Raw genomic sequence first — 17865 nt, 5'->3', positions numbered from 1 at the left:
TCCTCCCGGTCTCTGCAATTCCCCGGGAAGGTACGGTCCACTTCTGCCCCGGTGCCCGGTTCCGGCCACGGCTGGGGCGAGCGCTGGGCGGACCGGACGGAAAGTGCGCGCCCTTGGGTCACAGAGTGCGCTCCTTTGCGGGGGTTGCTCTGAGTCTCTCTGAGCGTGTGTGTGTTGGGGGAGGGGGTGGGGGCCATCGGGAGAGAGAGTAGGGGAGTGGTCTCGACCCACTGCACCCGGAAACGGTAGATGGGCGGGCCTTAGGAGACCCTTTGTATAGTTCCCTTTGCGTGTCTCCGAGTGCGGTTGCCAGCCCCTTAGTCTTTAGGGAAATATTCGCCCGGATCTCTTTCCCCAGAGGCATCTGGATTCCTCTGCTCTAACTTCTTTCCCACTTTAAAGAACTGTAGCAACGACCCCACCCACCTAACCCTGGGAGCGAAAGGGGGTGGCCTTATTTGGGGAGGGACAGTAACCCTCCCAGGCAGAAAAGACTGGGATCGCATGCGGGGGGGGGGGGGGGGGGGCGCGAGGGGGATGGGTGGCAGATGCTTCAGGAATTTAGTGCGAGTGGACAGCCCCTGGGAGAGTTTGGGATCGGAGGTTTCCCAGATTGGGTTCCTAAATCCTCTACAAGGAGAATGAACAGACCAGGTGCCAAAGAGTACTCAACTCAGTAGTGTCGTTTCACGTTGAGCCCCAGGCATTGGAGCTCAAGTCCTCTGAAGGACAAGGGGACAAACCTGGAGAACAGACAGCAGGAAGATTTCTTCTGGGAGTGCTGGAACTGGGGGGCTGAAATTTTCGGATAATTTCGCTTCTCAGTCGCTCTTAGCTTGCAGTGAATTCCTTAAAATTTTAGGTCGTGAAATTGTAGTTGTACTATCATTACAATGTCTTTCCCTAGGAATTCTATGGACTTTAAAACCCTTAATTAAATTCCCAGGGCACATTAGTATCATAGAAAGGGCCAGGTGCACAGCAGTTAATATTTTACTGTTGAGAAAACCAAGAATGGAATAAATAACGGTTGCAAAATATGTAGTTGATGACAAAGAAATACTTTCGGTTAGATCCCTAATAAAGTTGCCACTTTTTAAACCACTGGCCATTTTCTTTGAAGGAAAAAGGGTGATTAAGCATGGATGATAATAGGCCTGGGCAATAAATAGCGTTGCTTTACATATGCTTACACGCAAGTCTTTCTCTGTGTGATCTCAGATCCTTTCTAGAAGAACGTCGATAAACTGAATAAATTAAAGGTGAATAATCCTCATTCCTTGGCTTTTCTTAGTTTCAAAGCTGGATAGGCCAGAAGTGGGGTAGATAGGAAAAAAAGTGCTGGCTCTGACACACCCCTCATCCTGCTGCATTCTAGCTGGAAGACCTCGTCTGATGCTCATATGCATGTATCTGTACAAAGTCCTGCCTGCTTCAGATGGTTCTTGTGGTGGTGAGCCTCAAGTGTGATAGATGTTCAAAGAGCATCTGAGTAGAAGATATTATTAAATAAAAAGGAGTAATTCCTCTTCACTGGGGGAACGCCCTTTACATTTCCTCCTGTTCTTGTACCCAACTAATCCTTCACCATTCTAAACATCAGCTTCTCTCCACTTCCTAATACTGCCTCACCTTGCACACGTCTTAATCACTCGAACTCTGGTTTCTACCGAAACACCTAAGGAGGCTGCTTTATCTCTGAGGTCATAAGGGATCCCCACTGCTACATATAAACCATTCCTTATACAATTCCACCTTGTAGATTGTGTCTTTATTGAAATTCACTCCTTTTTTCTTTTGACCTTCCTGACCACTCATAATCATGCTCCCTATTACAGGTCCTGTCTGTGAAATACACAGGTGTCTACTTGTACTAAATTTATTTTGTTAGTTGGGATGTCTTCATTGAACAGTAAGTCTTTATATCTCCCTAGTATGATGTATGACACAGCATTTATTATCTTCTCAGACAATGTTGCTTTTCTTCTCGTGTCATGTATTTCAGTGAATGACACTGCTATACACCTTATTGCTCAGGTAGGAAGTCTGGAAGCTGTTTTTCCTTCTTCACTGTTCCCCTGCCCAAATCCATCATTAACTCCCGTTAAGTCTATCTTCAGAAATATCTTATGGATATCTCTGCTTCTCTCCAACACTCCTGCTATTACTTTTTGCTATTATAAATAATGTCACAGTGAATAAACTTGTGTGCATATGTCACTTCATGTATTGGCAGGTATGTGCATAGAATAGATTACCAGAAATGGGATGCCCAGACAAAAGTATAGATGACTGTATTCTTTTGGTATATATTACCAGCTCCTTCTCACCCCCATAAAGGTTGTATATTCACTAGACAGAAAGAAATTTTATGATGGATAGCATATCCCACCATTGAGGATATATATATATATATATATATATATATATATATACACACCATATATATATATGGTATATATATATACACACACCATATATATATATGGTATATATATATATGGTATATATATATGGTATATATATATATATATATGGTATATATATATGGTATATATATATATGGTATATACATATAGAATTGTACATGTGTATATATATGTATATATATGTACAATACTATAGTATATTATAGTATAGTACTATAGTATGTACAATATGCTATATTATATATTATATAGCATGTCATACTATACTCTGTTATATTATACTATGTATATATAGTATGAGACTACTTGATCAGGCAGTCATTTGGCAAAAGGTAAAGTTGAACCCATACCTCATGCAGAACACCACAGAAAAGTCCAAACAGATGAAAGATTTAAATGCACCATATGATACAATACAGATATTAGAAGAAAACATCGTGAATTCCTATTTAAATTCGGGGTTAAGGGGGCGCCTGGGTGGCTCAGTCGGTTGAGCGTCCGACTTCAGCTCAGGTCACGATCTCGCGGTCCTTGAGTTCGAGCCCCGCGTCGGGCTCCGGGCTGATGGCTGAGAGCCTGGAGCCTGCTTCTGATTCTGTGTCTCCCTCTCTCTCTGCCCCAACCCCGTTCATGTTCTGTCTCTCTCTGTCTCAAAAATAAATAAATGTTAAAAAATAAAAATAAAAAAAATAAATTTGGGGTCAAGAAGACTTTCTATGGTTCACATGGCTTAAATTTCAAAAGCCACTTATTAATATTGAGAAAACCAATTATATTCAATTATAATCATTAATATAAATATATTATAAATGTTATAAATAATATAAATCAATTATATTAAGACACACATACATAAACACTTGTCTGTGGCAAAAAAACTGAACCAAACAAAAACATTATAAGCAAAGTCAAAGGTAACTCATAAATTGTAAAAAAAAAATTTTGCAGATCATATTTTAAAAGTCTAATCTACTAATATAAAAAGAGCTCTTATAAATCAAGTAGTCCAACATGAACATGGACATGGAAAACGCCCATAAAGTAATAAAAATGGCCCATAAAAATATTTCACCCTCGCTCATAATAAGAAAAGATGAATTTAAATTTCATTGACAAGTCATTCCCATTTGGCAAGCATCCAAAAGTTTGACAATACAGGGTAGGCAAGAATGTGGAGAAATAAGAACTCTCATAAATTATTGGTGAGTGTAACAAAGTTACAACATTTATGGACTGTATAGAGTTACAAAAAACACGAATAGAAACTTTTACTTTTTCCTTTCTGATTTGTATGCATCTAATATGTTTCTGCTATTCATATGCAATATTGCGGTTTTAATTATTGAGACTTCATAGAATTTTAAATATCTGCTAGGGCTAATATCCTTTCATTGCTTTTCTTTTTCATAATTTTCCTGTCTTTTCTTAATTATTTATTTTTATCTAAGACTTTTTAAATCAGCTTGTCTAGTTCCAGAAAAAAATACTGTTAAGGTTTATATTGGGATCATGAAATTTATAATTTAACTTAGTGAAAATTGATATATTTATAGTTGATTTTTTTTCTATCTAAAATAATATCTTTCTTTTTGTGTGAGTCTACTTTTGTGTCTTTCAGAAATCTTTTCAGATTTTTCTCAAATAGACTTTATATCTTTCTTGTTAAGTTTACTCCTTGGCATTCTAACTTTTTATTGCTTTTGAAAATAATTTCTTGGGGCGCCTGGGTGGCTCAGTCGGTTGAGCATCCGACTTCAGCTCAGGTCACAATCTCGAAGTTTGTGGGTTCGAGCCCCGCGTCGCGTTATGTGCTGACAACTCAGGGCCTGGAGCCTGCCTCAGGTTCTGTGTCTCCTCTCTGTGTTCCTCCCCTGCTCATGCTCTTTCTTTCTCTCAAAAATAAATAAAGATTAAAAATTTTTTTTTTATAAATGTATCCATCATTTTTAGTTTGGGCATGGTGGGTTGTTTTTTTTTGTTTTTTGTTTTTTGTTTTTTTTTTCTCCTTCCTGAATGACCTAGCTGCCATTATTGGAAATGAAAATCATTTCCCTGATCCATTCTCCACACTGCTCAGACTCACCTTATTCCAATAGGAAGCTGCTTATGTAATTTATCTGCTTAAAACAAACATTTGGTTTCTTATTATCTTTAGGAAAAAAAGATCTACATATGTTGTTAACACTGTTCAGAATCTATCCCAAACCTACTTCTGTGAATCCAGTTTAAACTTTGTCCCTCTTGTAGCATCAGCCTTTCGAGATTTTGTTTTCAGATCTGTGTCATCTCTGGGTTTCACATATGCTTGTTTCTGTGTTTGGGACATATAAGCTCTGCCTCCTCTTGACATGGCTCATGTACAGCCACTCTTTAGGTGACCTCACCTGGCTTCCACACAAGGCCATCGTATAGCAACTGTACCTCCCTAGCAGAGCATTTATCCTACTTTACTGAAATTATGACTATGTCTTACCCTTGAACTGAATGTTTCACGAGGATCATGTTTACTGCTCTGTGTCTGGTACATAGAAGACATTAGGTAAATATTGGTTAAATGCATGAATGAATGGATGAATACTGTTCCCTAAAGTATTATCTTAATCTAGCCATATCTCATCTTCTCTGCTGTTTTTACTTTAGTCCAAGTCACCATCCTCCCTCTCTTGGATTTCTACTGGAACCTCCCAACTGGTGTCCTTGTTTCCACTCTTGCTGCTCTACAGTCTGTTCTCACAGGGCCACCAGAATGAGTCTATGTAAATGCTTGCCACCTGATGCTACTCCACAACTGCTGCTGCTTCTTCTTCTTCTTCTTCTTCTTCTTCTTCTTCTTCTTTTTTTAATTTTCTAAAATGTTTGTTAGCTTTTGAGAGATTGAGAGAGTGTGAGCGCCGGAAAGGCAGAGAGAGAGGGAGACACAGAATCTGAAGCAGGCTTGAGGGTCTGAGCTGTCAGCACAGAGCCCGACGCTGGGCTCAAACTCATGCTCATGCTGATCATGTGATCATGACCTGAGCCGAAGTCAGACACTTAACCAACTGAGCCACCCAGGCGCCCCTCTCCACAGTTTCTAAACCTATGGGTGCTTCTCTTTGCACTCAGGATAAAGTCGAGAAGTTTTAGACTTCTACTTTGAGACTCTATGTGATCTACCCATGATTGTCACTTCAATGCCTATGGTATCACTCTTCCCTCACTGTGCTATACTACCATGACCACCATTTTGATCCTCTCGTACACCAGGCAAAATCCTTTCCCAGGGTTTTGTTCTGTTTTTTTTCTCCACCTGGAAGACTCTTCCCCAGTTGATGAACTGGTTTGCTTCCTCATTTCCTTCAGGCTTCTGGTCTTCCCTTTGTCACCTTTTCTCTCTGCTTTATTTTTCTCACAACATTTATCTCTTGGCATTATGCGACCTTTTTGCATTGTGACTTTGGCATTATATGACCTTTGTGTATTTATTTTTTTGTCTCTCATTATAAGATAATCTCCATGGGGTCAAAGACTTTGCCTTGTTCATTGCTGAACACTACCTAGTAAGCAGCCTGTAAAGGTTGGTTGAATGAATAAGTAGAAGCATGCTTTCAACCACCCTGAGCTGGACTCTTCGCTTTCTCATTCCACTCCTGTTCTCTCTAGAGGATGTGGCCAGTGAACATTCTTCTCATCTTTTAATTTCCAATCCATCCCTAATTTCCAAATGAAATGTAATCCCAGCCTTGCCTAATCCTTCCTATATAATTTGAGTTGGATAATTAAATATGTCTTGGCATATGTAGTGGAAATAAAAATGTGTATTAGAAATAAACATCCAGATTTTGATTATTTTCATTTATGTTTATAGCCTTTGTAAATACAGTGTCAGTGCTCGTCAGCAGTCTTGCTTTTGTCAAAAGCTTTGCAAAATTGTAGAAAAAATTGTGAATCTTTCAGAAGTGTGTATTATAAAGTTTTAGAACAGAATTAAATTTCAGTGTGTTCAAATATATGTTGTATTGGAAATGGTTACCATAAATCACTAACTCATTTCAAAAATCTTAAGTGATATATTTTGTAAAATGACCTTAATGGTCATTTATGAGAAGATGTGCCTTCAACATAAATACGTATTTCAAAGTTACGTGCTTGTTTGTGTGAGGTCATAGATAAATCATCTCTACATTGCTCCGTGAAAATGAGTTGATGCTTCTCTTTAAAGCATTGGGTTTTCAGGGGCTCCTGGGTGGCTCAGTCGGCTAAGTGTCCGACTTTGGCACAGGTCATGATCTCGCAGTTCGTGGATTCAAGCCCCGCTTTGGACTCTGTGCTGACAGCTCGGAACCTGGAGCCTGCTTCTGATTCTGTCTCCCTCTCTCTCTGCCCCTCCCCTACTCGCGCTGTTTGTCTCTCTCTCTCTCAAAAATAAATAAACATTAAAAAAATTTTAAAGCATTGGGTTTTTGTTTAGGATATTATTGATTTGATATCGTAGCTCATGTGCAATTGACAATTAACTGAAATACTTTGCTGGCTCTGTAATTTTTTTTTTCTCTCTTTCCTAATCACATACCTGTGCTGCCTTCCTAAGTTTTTAGTGCTCACATTGGTTGCCATTAATTCCTCGATAACTCACTAAATTAATCAGTGAAGTTACTATTAACTCCTTTTGCAGAATAGGAAAAAAAGCCCGAGAGGGTAAGGAATTATTAGACTTTACATGCTTTGTGAAGGAGGGAGCCATGACTCTTGGTCTATTGTTTTATTCTTCTTCTCCATACAATTTTGTTCTGATTTTACTGCAGTGTATGTTTTTAAATTTTATTTTGCAAGTTGTATAAACTAATTTATAATTATACCAATTTATAATTCATATAAACTATGTACACATTAAAAGGATCTTTCTTTAACGTGTAATATTGATTTGGTATTTTAGATCTTAACATTTGCCTGTGATGCCTGCAAAAAAGTCACGCTACATGTTCCCTCCAAACTAGATGCTGGAAAATTTGTTGGTAGAGGTAAGAAACTGCAAAAATGTGAATAAATCCTAATTTGGTACGATCTTGTAAAATTAGTGTAATTTTTAGAAGGATAACTGTATTGGAATTAATGGTTAAAATGATATTTTATCATCTGTAATACATATGTACATATGATGTCATTCCAATAAAAGAGATACTGTCCTTTCTTGACAAACATGATGATATGAGTAGATAAAAAGGTTTAGTTTGAGTAATAATTATTAATATTTATCCTAGATGAAAGGTATGGCATATAATATACTTCTGTGAAATTGAGAAATAGCATTGGAACTGTTTCTTGAGTTTAAAGGTATTGTTTTTGTATTTTAATCCTCAGATATTTTGGCATCTTACTGATACTTATTTCCACATATTGTTTTTTGTCAATTAATTTTTTTCACATAACTCAAATGTGCAAGGAAGGAGCAGACCAGTGAGAACACAGAATATCATGACTCTTTAACAACAGATGCAAAGAGTTAAGAAACATTTTAATCTAATAGCTGCCGACTAATTCTCTAGATTCTGTTTAAGTTCAGTTCTCTCATGTGTTACTCTATAGCTAATTTCAGTTAATAAAGAAAAACTTTTTTGTGTGTTGGTTTACATATTCAAACATTAGAACTCACATGCCCTTATTTCAGGACAAATGTCTCTTTTTTAGAAGGATATAAAGTAGGTATTAGAAGTGATATCTGTGTTGATGCACAACTTAATTCACCATGTGGTTTCATATGTACTTTTAAAAATGCAACATTTACAAGTGTCAGTGTAATTAATTTTAAGTTTTTGGCTTCCCGCCCCCAAAAGCATAGATTACTGTTAAACCTATGTATTATTTTGTTTTACCTTACAAATGATTGTTCTGTGTATTTTCCACAGTTAACCTGAAGGAGTGCTTTCAATCTGCAAATCTAATTCATTCAAGTGATCCTGACTTCCAAATTTTAGAAGATGGTTCAGTCTATACAACAAATGCTATTCTTTTGTCCTCAGAGGAGAGGAAGTTTACCATATTACTTTCCAACACTGATAACCAAGAGGAAGAGAAAATACTTGTCCTTTTACAGCATCAAACAAAGGTATACCAAACTATAAACATGCAGCATAATGAATTGGTTTCTGCAGGTGTAACATTACCAGGGAAGATGTGGAATCAGAAACAATGTGGGATGGTTTTGCTTGATGAAAAATGAAAACCATCATACAACTTAACAGTGTTCAAGTGGCGGAAACGGGTTTTGCCATATCAGTTATTCCAGGTTATAATTACTTTTTATTTGGGACATAAAAGGAGAAATTGGGCTACTGCAGCATGAGAAGTTGAAATCAGACACAGAGAAGCCTATCTTGATCTTTCTTGTAGAGTCGATTTCCAAAACAAGTTTTAAAACTCTGTTTCTGGAGGTCTTATGTATCTTAGCATAATTTGTAGTCTTAAAAAGTAGATGACTGTTTTAGGTTGAGGTTCAGACCTCATACGAACTTATTGTATTATGACACCAAAGATCCAAATGACTTCTGTTCAGCCACTGGCCATTATTCACTACAGCGGTTTGAGAGTTATCACCACTGTTCTCTCCTCCTTCTGACACAGATCTCTCTGTTGGTCCCTGGCTCTTCCTAGTTGCTGGTGAGTGGAAGGTACATATGCTAGATTTAGGAGATCACTCACTTCATTCATTTTCCTTGAATCTCTCTCCTCCCGTCGTTTTGCATGGCAATATGGCAATGGTAACGTAGTCAATTTTATTTTTGTCTTTGTAATTTTGTTTCTAGGCTTCCCGTTCCATCTCTCTTTCTTCCATATTCTCACCAAGTTATTTCCTCAAGAGGATTGATGTGATAACAGTTAGGACCATGATTTCTTTGTTATCTTTTGGCTGTGTTGACATTTAGTTTGGTTTTCAAGCACTACCATGGGCTTACACCTTCCCAGCTCCCCATGAAAGGAGATGTGTCAGAGTTCCAATGTTTGAGAGTATATTATTCATTGGCTTTATTACTTTTTTCCTGTCTTCTAAATGTAGGTACTGAAGAAGAGGCATTCTAGAGAGAAAGTTCTAAGACGTGCCAAGAGAAGATGGGCTCCTATTCCTTGTTCAATGCAAGAGAATTCCTTGGGTCCTTTCCCACTTTTTCTTCAACAGGTACAATTTACTTTCCTTTCACTGTGAAAGTCTATGGCTTCCATTTTTTTTTAATTTGGCTAATGAGTATGCAGTTATTTCGAAAACAGTTGCATATGAATATATGAGTGAATGAAGATGTGTATTGTATGTTTCAATATATGGGTATAAATATATATCTTTACACCGTCATGCATTCTTTTGCAGTTTTAGTCATGCAAAGCCTTTTTATGAAATTGTGAAACTCATCTAGCACTCTCAAACACATGGTTCCTTAATGAATTTTCATGTTAGTAAGGGTATCACAGAGTGTAGTCTAGAAACCCCAAAACATCTTCCATTAAAGAAGATAAAATTACTGACAAGAAGACAAATGCCACGAAGGGGAAAAGACACATACATCCTCCTTGTTGTTTATCCCCAAGTCCACTACTTAGATCAGACTATATCCACATTTTCTGTCTCTTTATAACTTTTTATATCCCACCAACAAATTTAATGCAGCTGAAAGAAGAACATATTAAAGTCGAGAAAGAAATCATTTAAAAATAATTATGTTAGTCATCCTGATATACAGTCAAGATCTTACTAAGAGTATCAAAACAACTTGGGAAAAAATTTGCTTTTTGGATCAAGTACCAGAATATCATACATGCCAGGATATTACATCATTTCTCTTCTCACCCATTCCTGCCACTCTTTCTCTTCAGCTCCTATAATAAAAAAGATTTTGACAAATAATGAAAACTAATTAAGGAAAGCATTTTCCGTGTTTTTGCCCTGCTCACAGTAACTTTAAACCTAGAGTCTCAAATCCTGTATTGCATATAATAACAATTCATGCTTAAAAAATTGACAAAAGGGTAATTTTTCATGCTCAGAATACTTTGTTTTCTCAGACAGTTACAGTCTTAAATGTTTGGCCCACATAGGTACCATTTAGCCTTTAAAGTAGTCCTCAGGTATTCTGGAAATCTAAGATACTAAGATATTTTTCTTCTCATGCCTTGCTCTTGTAATTTCTGTTATTAGGTTTCCTTATTCTGTTACCTGTTTTTTATTTGTACATGATAATGAATTAAAGAGGGCAATTACTTATTGCAATAAAAATGGCAACATGATTGCATGAATGTATAGATGAAAGTTTTGCTGAAATAAAAATCTGTCTCTTATATATATAATACCTACTTTCTAGATTCAATCTGACACCGCACAAAACTACACTATATTCTATTCCATCAGAGGACCTGGGGTAGACCGAGAACCTATAAATTTATTTTATGTAGAGAGAGATACTGGAAACCTGTTTTGTACTCGTCCTGTGGATCGGGAGCAGTATGAATCTTTTGAGGTAAAGTCTGAAGGTTACATATTGTATTAGTAATTATTAAGCTTGGCTGCTTTATCTCTCATTCTCAATTCATTTACCCTCTTCTGTCCTCTGAGTTTGTCATCTAGGCTCTGGCAACATCCAATAGCAGAGACTTGAAACAAAAAAAACTTTATAGAATAAAGAGCATTAGATTCTTAGATTGGGTCTTGGCATGATAGTTTTACTTTTCTTCTTTTTTTTTTTTTTTCAAAAGAAAAAGGGAATACCACTCTGAAAACCAGTGATTCAGTTGGCATAAAAGGTCTGTGAACCTCTTTAGGGTACAGAGAGATATCATGGGAGGTCAGTGAACTTTGCAAGTTAGACGTCAGTATTTTTGCAACGAGAGAAGGTTAACTTATGGTGAATAGGTGAGGAGTGTGGACAGTGCTTAATCAAGATTATCCAGTCTTTCATCATCTGGTTAACTTCCCATGGTGGCATGAGCATTAATATGGGAGAATTTAACCTAATGTCGTATTGATTTCCCAACAGGACCTGGTCATTTTGCTTAACTCAGTTTTAATTATTTTACGTCTACTTTGGAGGAATTACTTATTCATCAGTAGACCAAATTAAGTGAATAGACTTGCAAACTTAGAATTAAATATTTATGTTTAGAATTGCTACAACATGGCCTCCTAAGTATCTGTGATGTTCTGCTTTTTCTGAAAGCTGTTATGAGAAGACTTGGAATTAGAATTCATATTATAAAAGTAAAAGAAATAAATTGTATTCCACACACAATGTATAGCCATGCATTTGCTTTATTTCTGACTTTCCTTTTTTAAATTTAAAAATTCGTAACTTAAAAATCTAAATATAACTACCAAATATAACTAAAATCCTAATTAGTAGAATATAAGATAATATTCTAGTTAACAGCACCTGGGGAATTTGGAGTCCTAAGAAACCAAAGTTAATGAAGATCCAGAAAGTTATATTTAAAATCCGTGCACCTAAAACTTTCAAACAAAACAAAATAATAGAGAAATGAAAAGATATTCTAGGCTCGTAGGTCAGAAGAACAAACATTATTAAAATATCTATACTATGCAAAGCAATCTATAGATTTAATGCAATCCGTATCAAAATACCAACAGCATTTTTCACAGAGCTAGAACAAACAATATTAAAATTTGTATAGAACCACAAAAGACCCTGAATAGCCAAAGCAGTCTTAAAAAAGAAAAACAAAGCTGGAGGCATGACAGTTCCAAACTCCAAGTTGTATTACAAAGCTGTACTAATCAAAACAGTATGGTACTGGCATAAAAAAAAAGACCCATAGATCAATGGAACAGGGCAGAAAACCCAGAAATATACCCACAATTTTATGGTCAGTTCATCTTTGACAAAGAAAGAATGAATATCCAAGGGAAAAAGACAGTCTTCTCAACAAATGGTGTTGGGGAAACTGGACAGCAACACGCAAAAGAATGAAACTGAACCACTTTCTTATACCATACACAAAAATAAATTCAAAATGGATTAAAGACCTAAATGTGAGATCTGAAACCATAATAATCCTAGAAGGGAGCACAGGCAGTAATTTCTCTTATATCAGCCATAGCAACTTTTTTCTAGATATGTCTCCTGAGGCAAGGGAAATAAAGCAAAAATAAACTATTGGAACCACATCAAAATAAAAAGCTTCTGCACAGCAAAGGAAATAATCCACAAAACTAAAAGGCAACCTACCGAATGGGGGAAGATATTTTCAAATGACATATCTGATAAAGGGTTAGTATCCAAAATGTATAAAGAACTTATAAAACAACACCCAAAATACAAATAACTCCATTAAAAAAATGGGCAGAAAACATGAACAGACATTTCTCCAAAGGAGACATCCAGATGGCCAACAGACACATGAAAGGATGCTCAACATCGCTCATCAGCAGGGAAATGCATATCAAAACCACAATGATATATCACCTCACACCTGGCAGAATAGCTAAAATCAAAACATGAGAAAAAGCAAGTGTTGGCAAAGATGTGGAGAAAGGGGAATCCTCTGGCACTGTTGATGGGAATGCAAACTTGTGTGGCCACTGTTGGGGGGTTCCTCAAAAAGTTAAAAATAAAACTACCACACAATCCAGTGATTGTATTACTTGGCATTTACCCCCCAAATACAAAAGCACTAATTTAAAGGTATACAAGCACCCCTATGTTTATGGCAGCATTATTTACAATGCCCAAATTTGTGGAAGCAGCCCAAGTATCCACTGAATGGATAAAGAAGAGTGATATATACAATGAGATATTATTCAGCCATAAAAAAGAATGAAATCTTGCCATTTGCAATGACAAGGATGGAGCTAGCAAGTACTATACTAAGCAAAATAAGTCAGTCAGAGAAAGACAAATACCATATGATCTCATTCATCTGTGGAATTTAATAAACAAAACAAAAGCACAAAGGAAAAAAAAAAGAGAGAGATAGTCCAAGAAACAGACTGGTAACTGTAGAGAACAAACTGCTAGCTACCAGAGCGAGGGAGGAGCAGGGAGATGGGTGAAATAGGGATTGGCGATTAAAGAGTACATTTATCATGATGAGCACTGAGTAATTTATAGAATTGCTGAACCACCACATTGTACACCTGAAACTAATATAACACTATATGTTAACAACTGGGATTAAAATAAAAAAAAAAAAAAAACACTTAAAAAACAAAATAAAATAAGAAAAAGCCACAAAACAATCTTCAAGACTGTTCTGGGAAATAATGATAAAAGCCATTACGCTCATGAAAAATGTGCAGCACTAGTGAAGAAACCAAAATTATCTATGTTATTATATTAGATAAACATAAAATGCTGTAGTATACCATGGGATTAACCACCTCTTATGGCAGTAAGGTCATGTCCACATCCCAAAACAATAACAAATGGCAAAATTCACACTGCAATGCCACACAGTTTCCAAACTAAAGCCAAAGCAAGTGTAAACCATATTTTAATTTTGCTTTTTTTCTTATTTTACTCCTCACAGCTGATTGCCTTTGCCACAACTCCAGATGGATATACTCCAGAACTTCCACTGCCCCTGGTAATCAGAATTGAGGATGAAAATGATAACTACCCAATTTTTACAGAAACAACTTACATATTTACAGTTCCTGAAAACTGCAGAGTTGGTGAGTACCTACCTTAACAATATACGGTAACTTAATGTTTTAATTCATAAGTTGAGTTTCATGGTGGCCATTGGGAGGCAGCATATCTTGCTGGCAAGAACAAGGCACTTGTCACTCAGACCTCTGTGGGTGGAATTTTACTCTGCCTTTCACTAGCTGTGACCCTGGGAAAACTTCCTAATTTTGACAAACCTTAGTTTTCTTATCTGTAAAATGGGTTATTGATATGCAAGATTGTTATGGAGATTAAATGATACATTATACACCTGGAATGCCAAGCATCGTACCTGAAAAATAGAGAAGTTATTCAGTATCTTATTTTGCCTTCCTGTGTGAGATAAAATAAATACTTTTAAGAGAATGTACTCTAAAAAGGAGTCTTTAAGTAATTGAAGTCTTAGCCTTGAAGAGATCTACTGATATTCCATAGTGATTAAATGATTGACAATATTCTGAGCATAATCATAAAGGTCATTGAAAATCATGCGTTTTCTCAATCATATTAAAATGAACCATTTCAGCTGGAAGTCAGAATGCAATCTTTGAGTCTTCTAGAAAGATCTAACCGAACCAAGAATTTTGGACACATTTTTGACCATTTGATCCATTTAAGTGGAGACTTACAAATAGAAAGAAGTTAAAGAATAATTGGAATTCTTTAGTCTAGAAATACAAAGGCAATTGGAGGGGCATTGTCAACATTTATAAATTATACATTAAATACAGTAAGTGCGGATACGGTCACCAAATTCCAAAATGTTCGAATGCTGGGATATTTACAAGAAATGATACTTCATATAGAAGTCTGCAAATGTATGAATTATTACTCTGACATATAATTAAGCGGTCGAAAAGTTTTTTGAGTAGATGGAGAGGAGTGAAAAAAAGGGAAAGTTGAAAATGTAAAAGGTTTGTATACTGAAGAGGATTTTTCAACATGTAGGCTCTACCGTGGGCCAGGTATGTGCAACTGACAAAGATGAACCTGACACGATGCACACGCGTCTCAAGTACTCCATCATCGAGCAGTTGCCAGCGTCAGCCACGCTGTTTTCTATGCATCCGACGACAGGCGTGATCACCACGTCATCATCTCAGCTAGACAGAGAGGTAACATAAATACTGGCAGACAAAACCTGATTATCACATAGCCATTTAATCGTAGGTCTCTGTCTAGCACCTGTAGATGTGTTTTTGAAAAAGCATGTTGTGAATCTAATTTTATAAAAGTCAGTATTTTAAGTGTGTTGATGGAGATCATTAACCTCACAGTCTGCTAATTTTGAACTGCTAATTTGTTCTCTCTTGAAATGTATGTTTTACAAGGTCAATTGTCCTAATATAAACATAATTATAGTATAGTAGTACAAACAAGGCCAAATATGAGAAGTGAAACTTTTGAAAATGTTTGGAAATTTGTTATTTACAGATAACAATGCTTCTTTTTTTTTTGCCTGTGTCATCTCTTCTTCAACCATCTCATCTACGTTCTTCCCCTTATATAAATTATAAGAAAAGTTAATTTCTATCTCTTTGATCTCTAATTTACCATTTTCCATTGATTGCTTGAAATCCTTACTTGGGTGTTTCACAGGTACCTAAGATGCAATATACATATAAAATTGAACTCTTCTTTCCATCTAAATATGCTCTTCTTCCAATGTTTTTGAGTTCAGGTGACATTAGTACATTTTTTTCCTGTTAATTTTTCTGTTGTCAGCTTGGATTCATGTTTTCAAAATTGTATGTGATGTCTTCTCTTGCTCCCTTGATCAAATCACTTTCCAAATCATGTTGATGTTACTTCCAAAATTATCTTCCAGTTATATTCTGTCCATTTCTGCTTCAGCTATCCTAGTTTAATGAGTCATTCACTTGGTTATTCACTATTACTTCCTTCACCAAGCATTTATTCATCTGAATTCTTTTTTTTTAGTTTATTTTTGTTTGTTTTGAGAGAGAAATAAAGAGCAGGTGGGGAAGGGGCAGAGAGAGAGAGGGAGACAGAATCCCAAGCAGGCTTCTAGCTATTAGCACAGAGCCCAACACGGGGCTTGAACTCACTAACTGTGAGATTATGACCTGAGTTGAAATCAAGAATTGGACACTTGATGTTCTGAGCCACATAGGCTCCCCTATTCATCTGAATTCTTACAGTAGTTTATCTGGCCTACATACTACATTTGTAATCCTTAATCTTAAAATATAGTAAATACCTGTTTGTCAGGTATATCTTTGATTCCTGAAAACTTCGTACCAGATTCATTTCTTCTTCCTCTTTTGTTTTCTCATGGATTAGAACAGTGGCCCTTAAATTTTCTGGTCTCAGGACCAATAAATGCTATTGAGGATTCCCAAGATCTTTTGTTTAGTGGGTTATATTTATTGATACTTACTCCATTAGTATTTAAAGCTGTCAGAAGTTTAAAATATTTATTTATGTACCCATTTAAAAAATCATAAATATATTACATGTTAACATAAATAACATTTTTATAAAAGATAATTTTGCAAAACAGTAAATAATCTGCTGGGAAGACTGACATTATAATGCATTTTTCCAAGTCTCTTTAATACCTGGCTTAGCATAAGACTGGTGGATTCTCATATCTCTTTCTGCATTTGGTTTATTATAATATGTAGCTTTAGCTAAAGTATATAAAGAAAATCCAACATGATATGAAGTTAGAAAGGAGAGGAGTATTTTAATAGTTATTTCAGATCATTATGGCTACTCTTTTTTAATACTACACCAAAACTTGACAGGTTTGGTTTCATAAATATTTCATCAGTTTTTGGGTTTTTTTTTTTTTTTTTTTTTGCAGTGTGCAGTGTGCCTTATCAATGAGTTTTGTACTTTGTTACATTAAAATCCATTTGTCTATCTTATACTGTGAGTGGATAGTTTACCCATGTATGATTTTGTAACATCATGTGTTGAACATTTGGAAAATAGTGGTTCACTGAGTTATGCAGATCCTCCTTCCATATATTGATACATTTCATACACCATATGGGAAAAAGTCACCTTCTCACCTCCACTGATACCACATTGGTCGATACAGGCTTTCTGGAATTCTCATTCTTGCTTGAAAACCCCAATTTATCATTGGTAACATAGTTGTTTTCCTTGAAGTGACAGATTCACTTTATGTATGACAAATTGTCTTCTAACACTAGTCTAAATAACTGTCAGTGTCTTTCATGTAAAAAATGGTATTTTATTTAAAAAACCCACACAATAGCTAATTCAGTTCATAAACAATCACACAGGTACTTCCCTTGAGAAGAACATCATACTATGTTATGTAGAAGAAATGCTTTATGCATATGTCCCCTTTCTTCACTAGACTATGGGTTGAAATTTAAGAAAATTTAGTAAAATTCTTCTTTTTTTTACTGCATCTACAAAGACATTCCTTAGTGAAATTGTATTTTATTAAAATTTTATTTTATTATTTGTAAATTCATTTATTTTTACTGTGAGTGCGTGACAGTGAAGAAAACAGTATAATCTGCAGAATAAATGAATGAGTGAATTACTGCTACAGCTCTATAAATTATACAGATTCTTCATGGAATTTGTGTGCTCAGGAAAAGCAAATTATAAACCAAATCCTCTTTGACCATCAAATCTTAAATAGATCCTTCTAGGGGCACCTGGGTGGCGCAGTCGGTTAAGCGTCCGACTTCAGCCAGGTCACGATCTCGCGGTCCGGGAGTTCGAGCCCCGCATCAGGCTCTGGGCTGATGGCTCAGAGCCTGGAGCCTGTTTCCGATTCTGTGTCT

General features: G+C 36.1%; 1 protein-coding gene across 2 annotated transcripts in view; it reads left to right on the top strand.

Annotated features, from left to right (window-relative positions):
• DSC2 (desmocollin 2) overlaps positions 1-17865 on the top strand; it is a 36439-nt gene that overhangs the window by 836 nt on the left and 17738 nt on the right. For both annotated transcript variants that reach the window (XM_025931415.2, XM_086682673.1), the window contains exons 2-7: positions 7342-7426; positions 8312-8511; positions 9460-9579; positions 10754-10909; positions 13932-14076; positions 15020-15186. In XM_025931415.2, the coding sequence (XP_025787200.1) occupies positions 7342-7426; positions 8312-8511; positions 9460-9579; positions 10754-10909; positions 13932-14076; positions 15020-15186 (873 nt within the window). The remainder of the gene's footprint in view (positions 1-7341; positions 7427-8311; positions 8512-9459; positions 9580-10753; positions 10910-13931; positions 14077-15019; positions 15187-17865) is intronic.

The sequence above is a fragment of the Puma concolor genome, chromosome D3, assembly GCF_028749965.1.
Source record: "Puma concolor isolate L17-30 chromosome D3, mPumCon1.1.hap2, whole genome shotgun sequence".
NCBI classification, from domain to species: Eukaryota; Metazoa; Chordata; class Mammalia; order Carnivora; family Felidae; genus Puma; species Puma concolor.
This window is presented reverse-complemented; position numbering and strand designations above follow the sequence as displayed.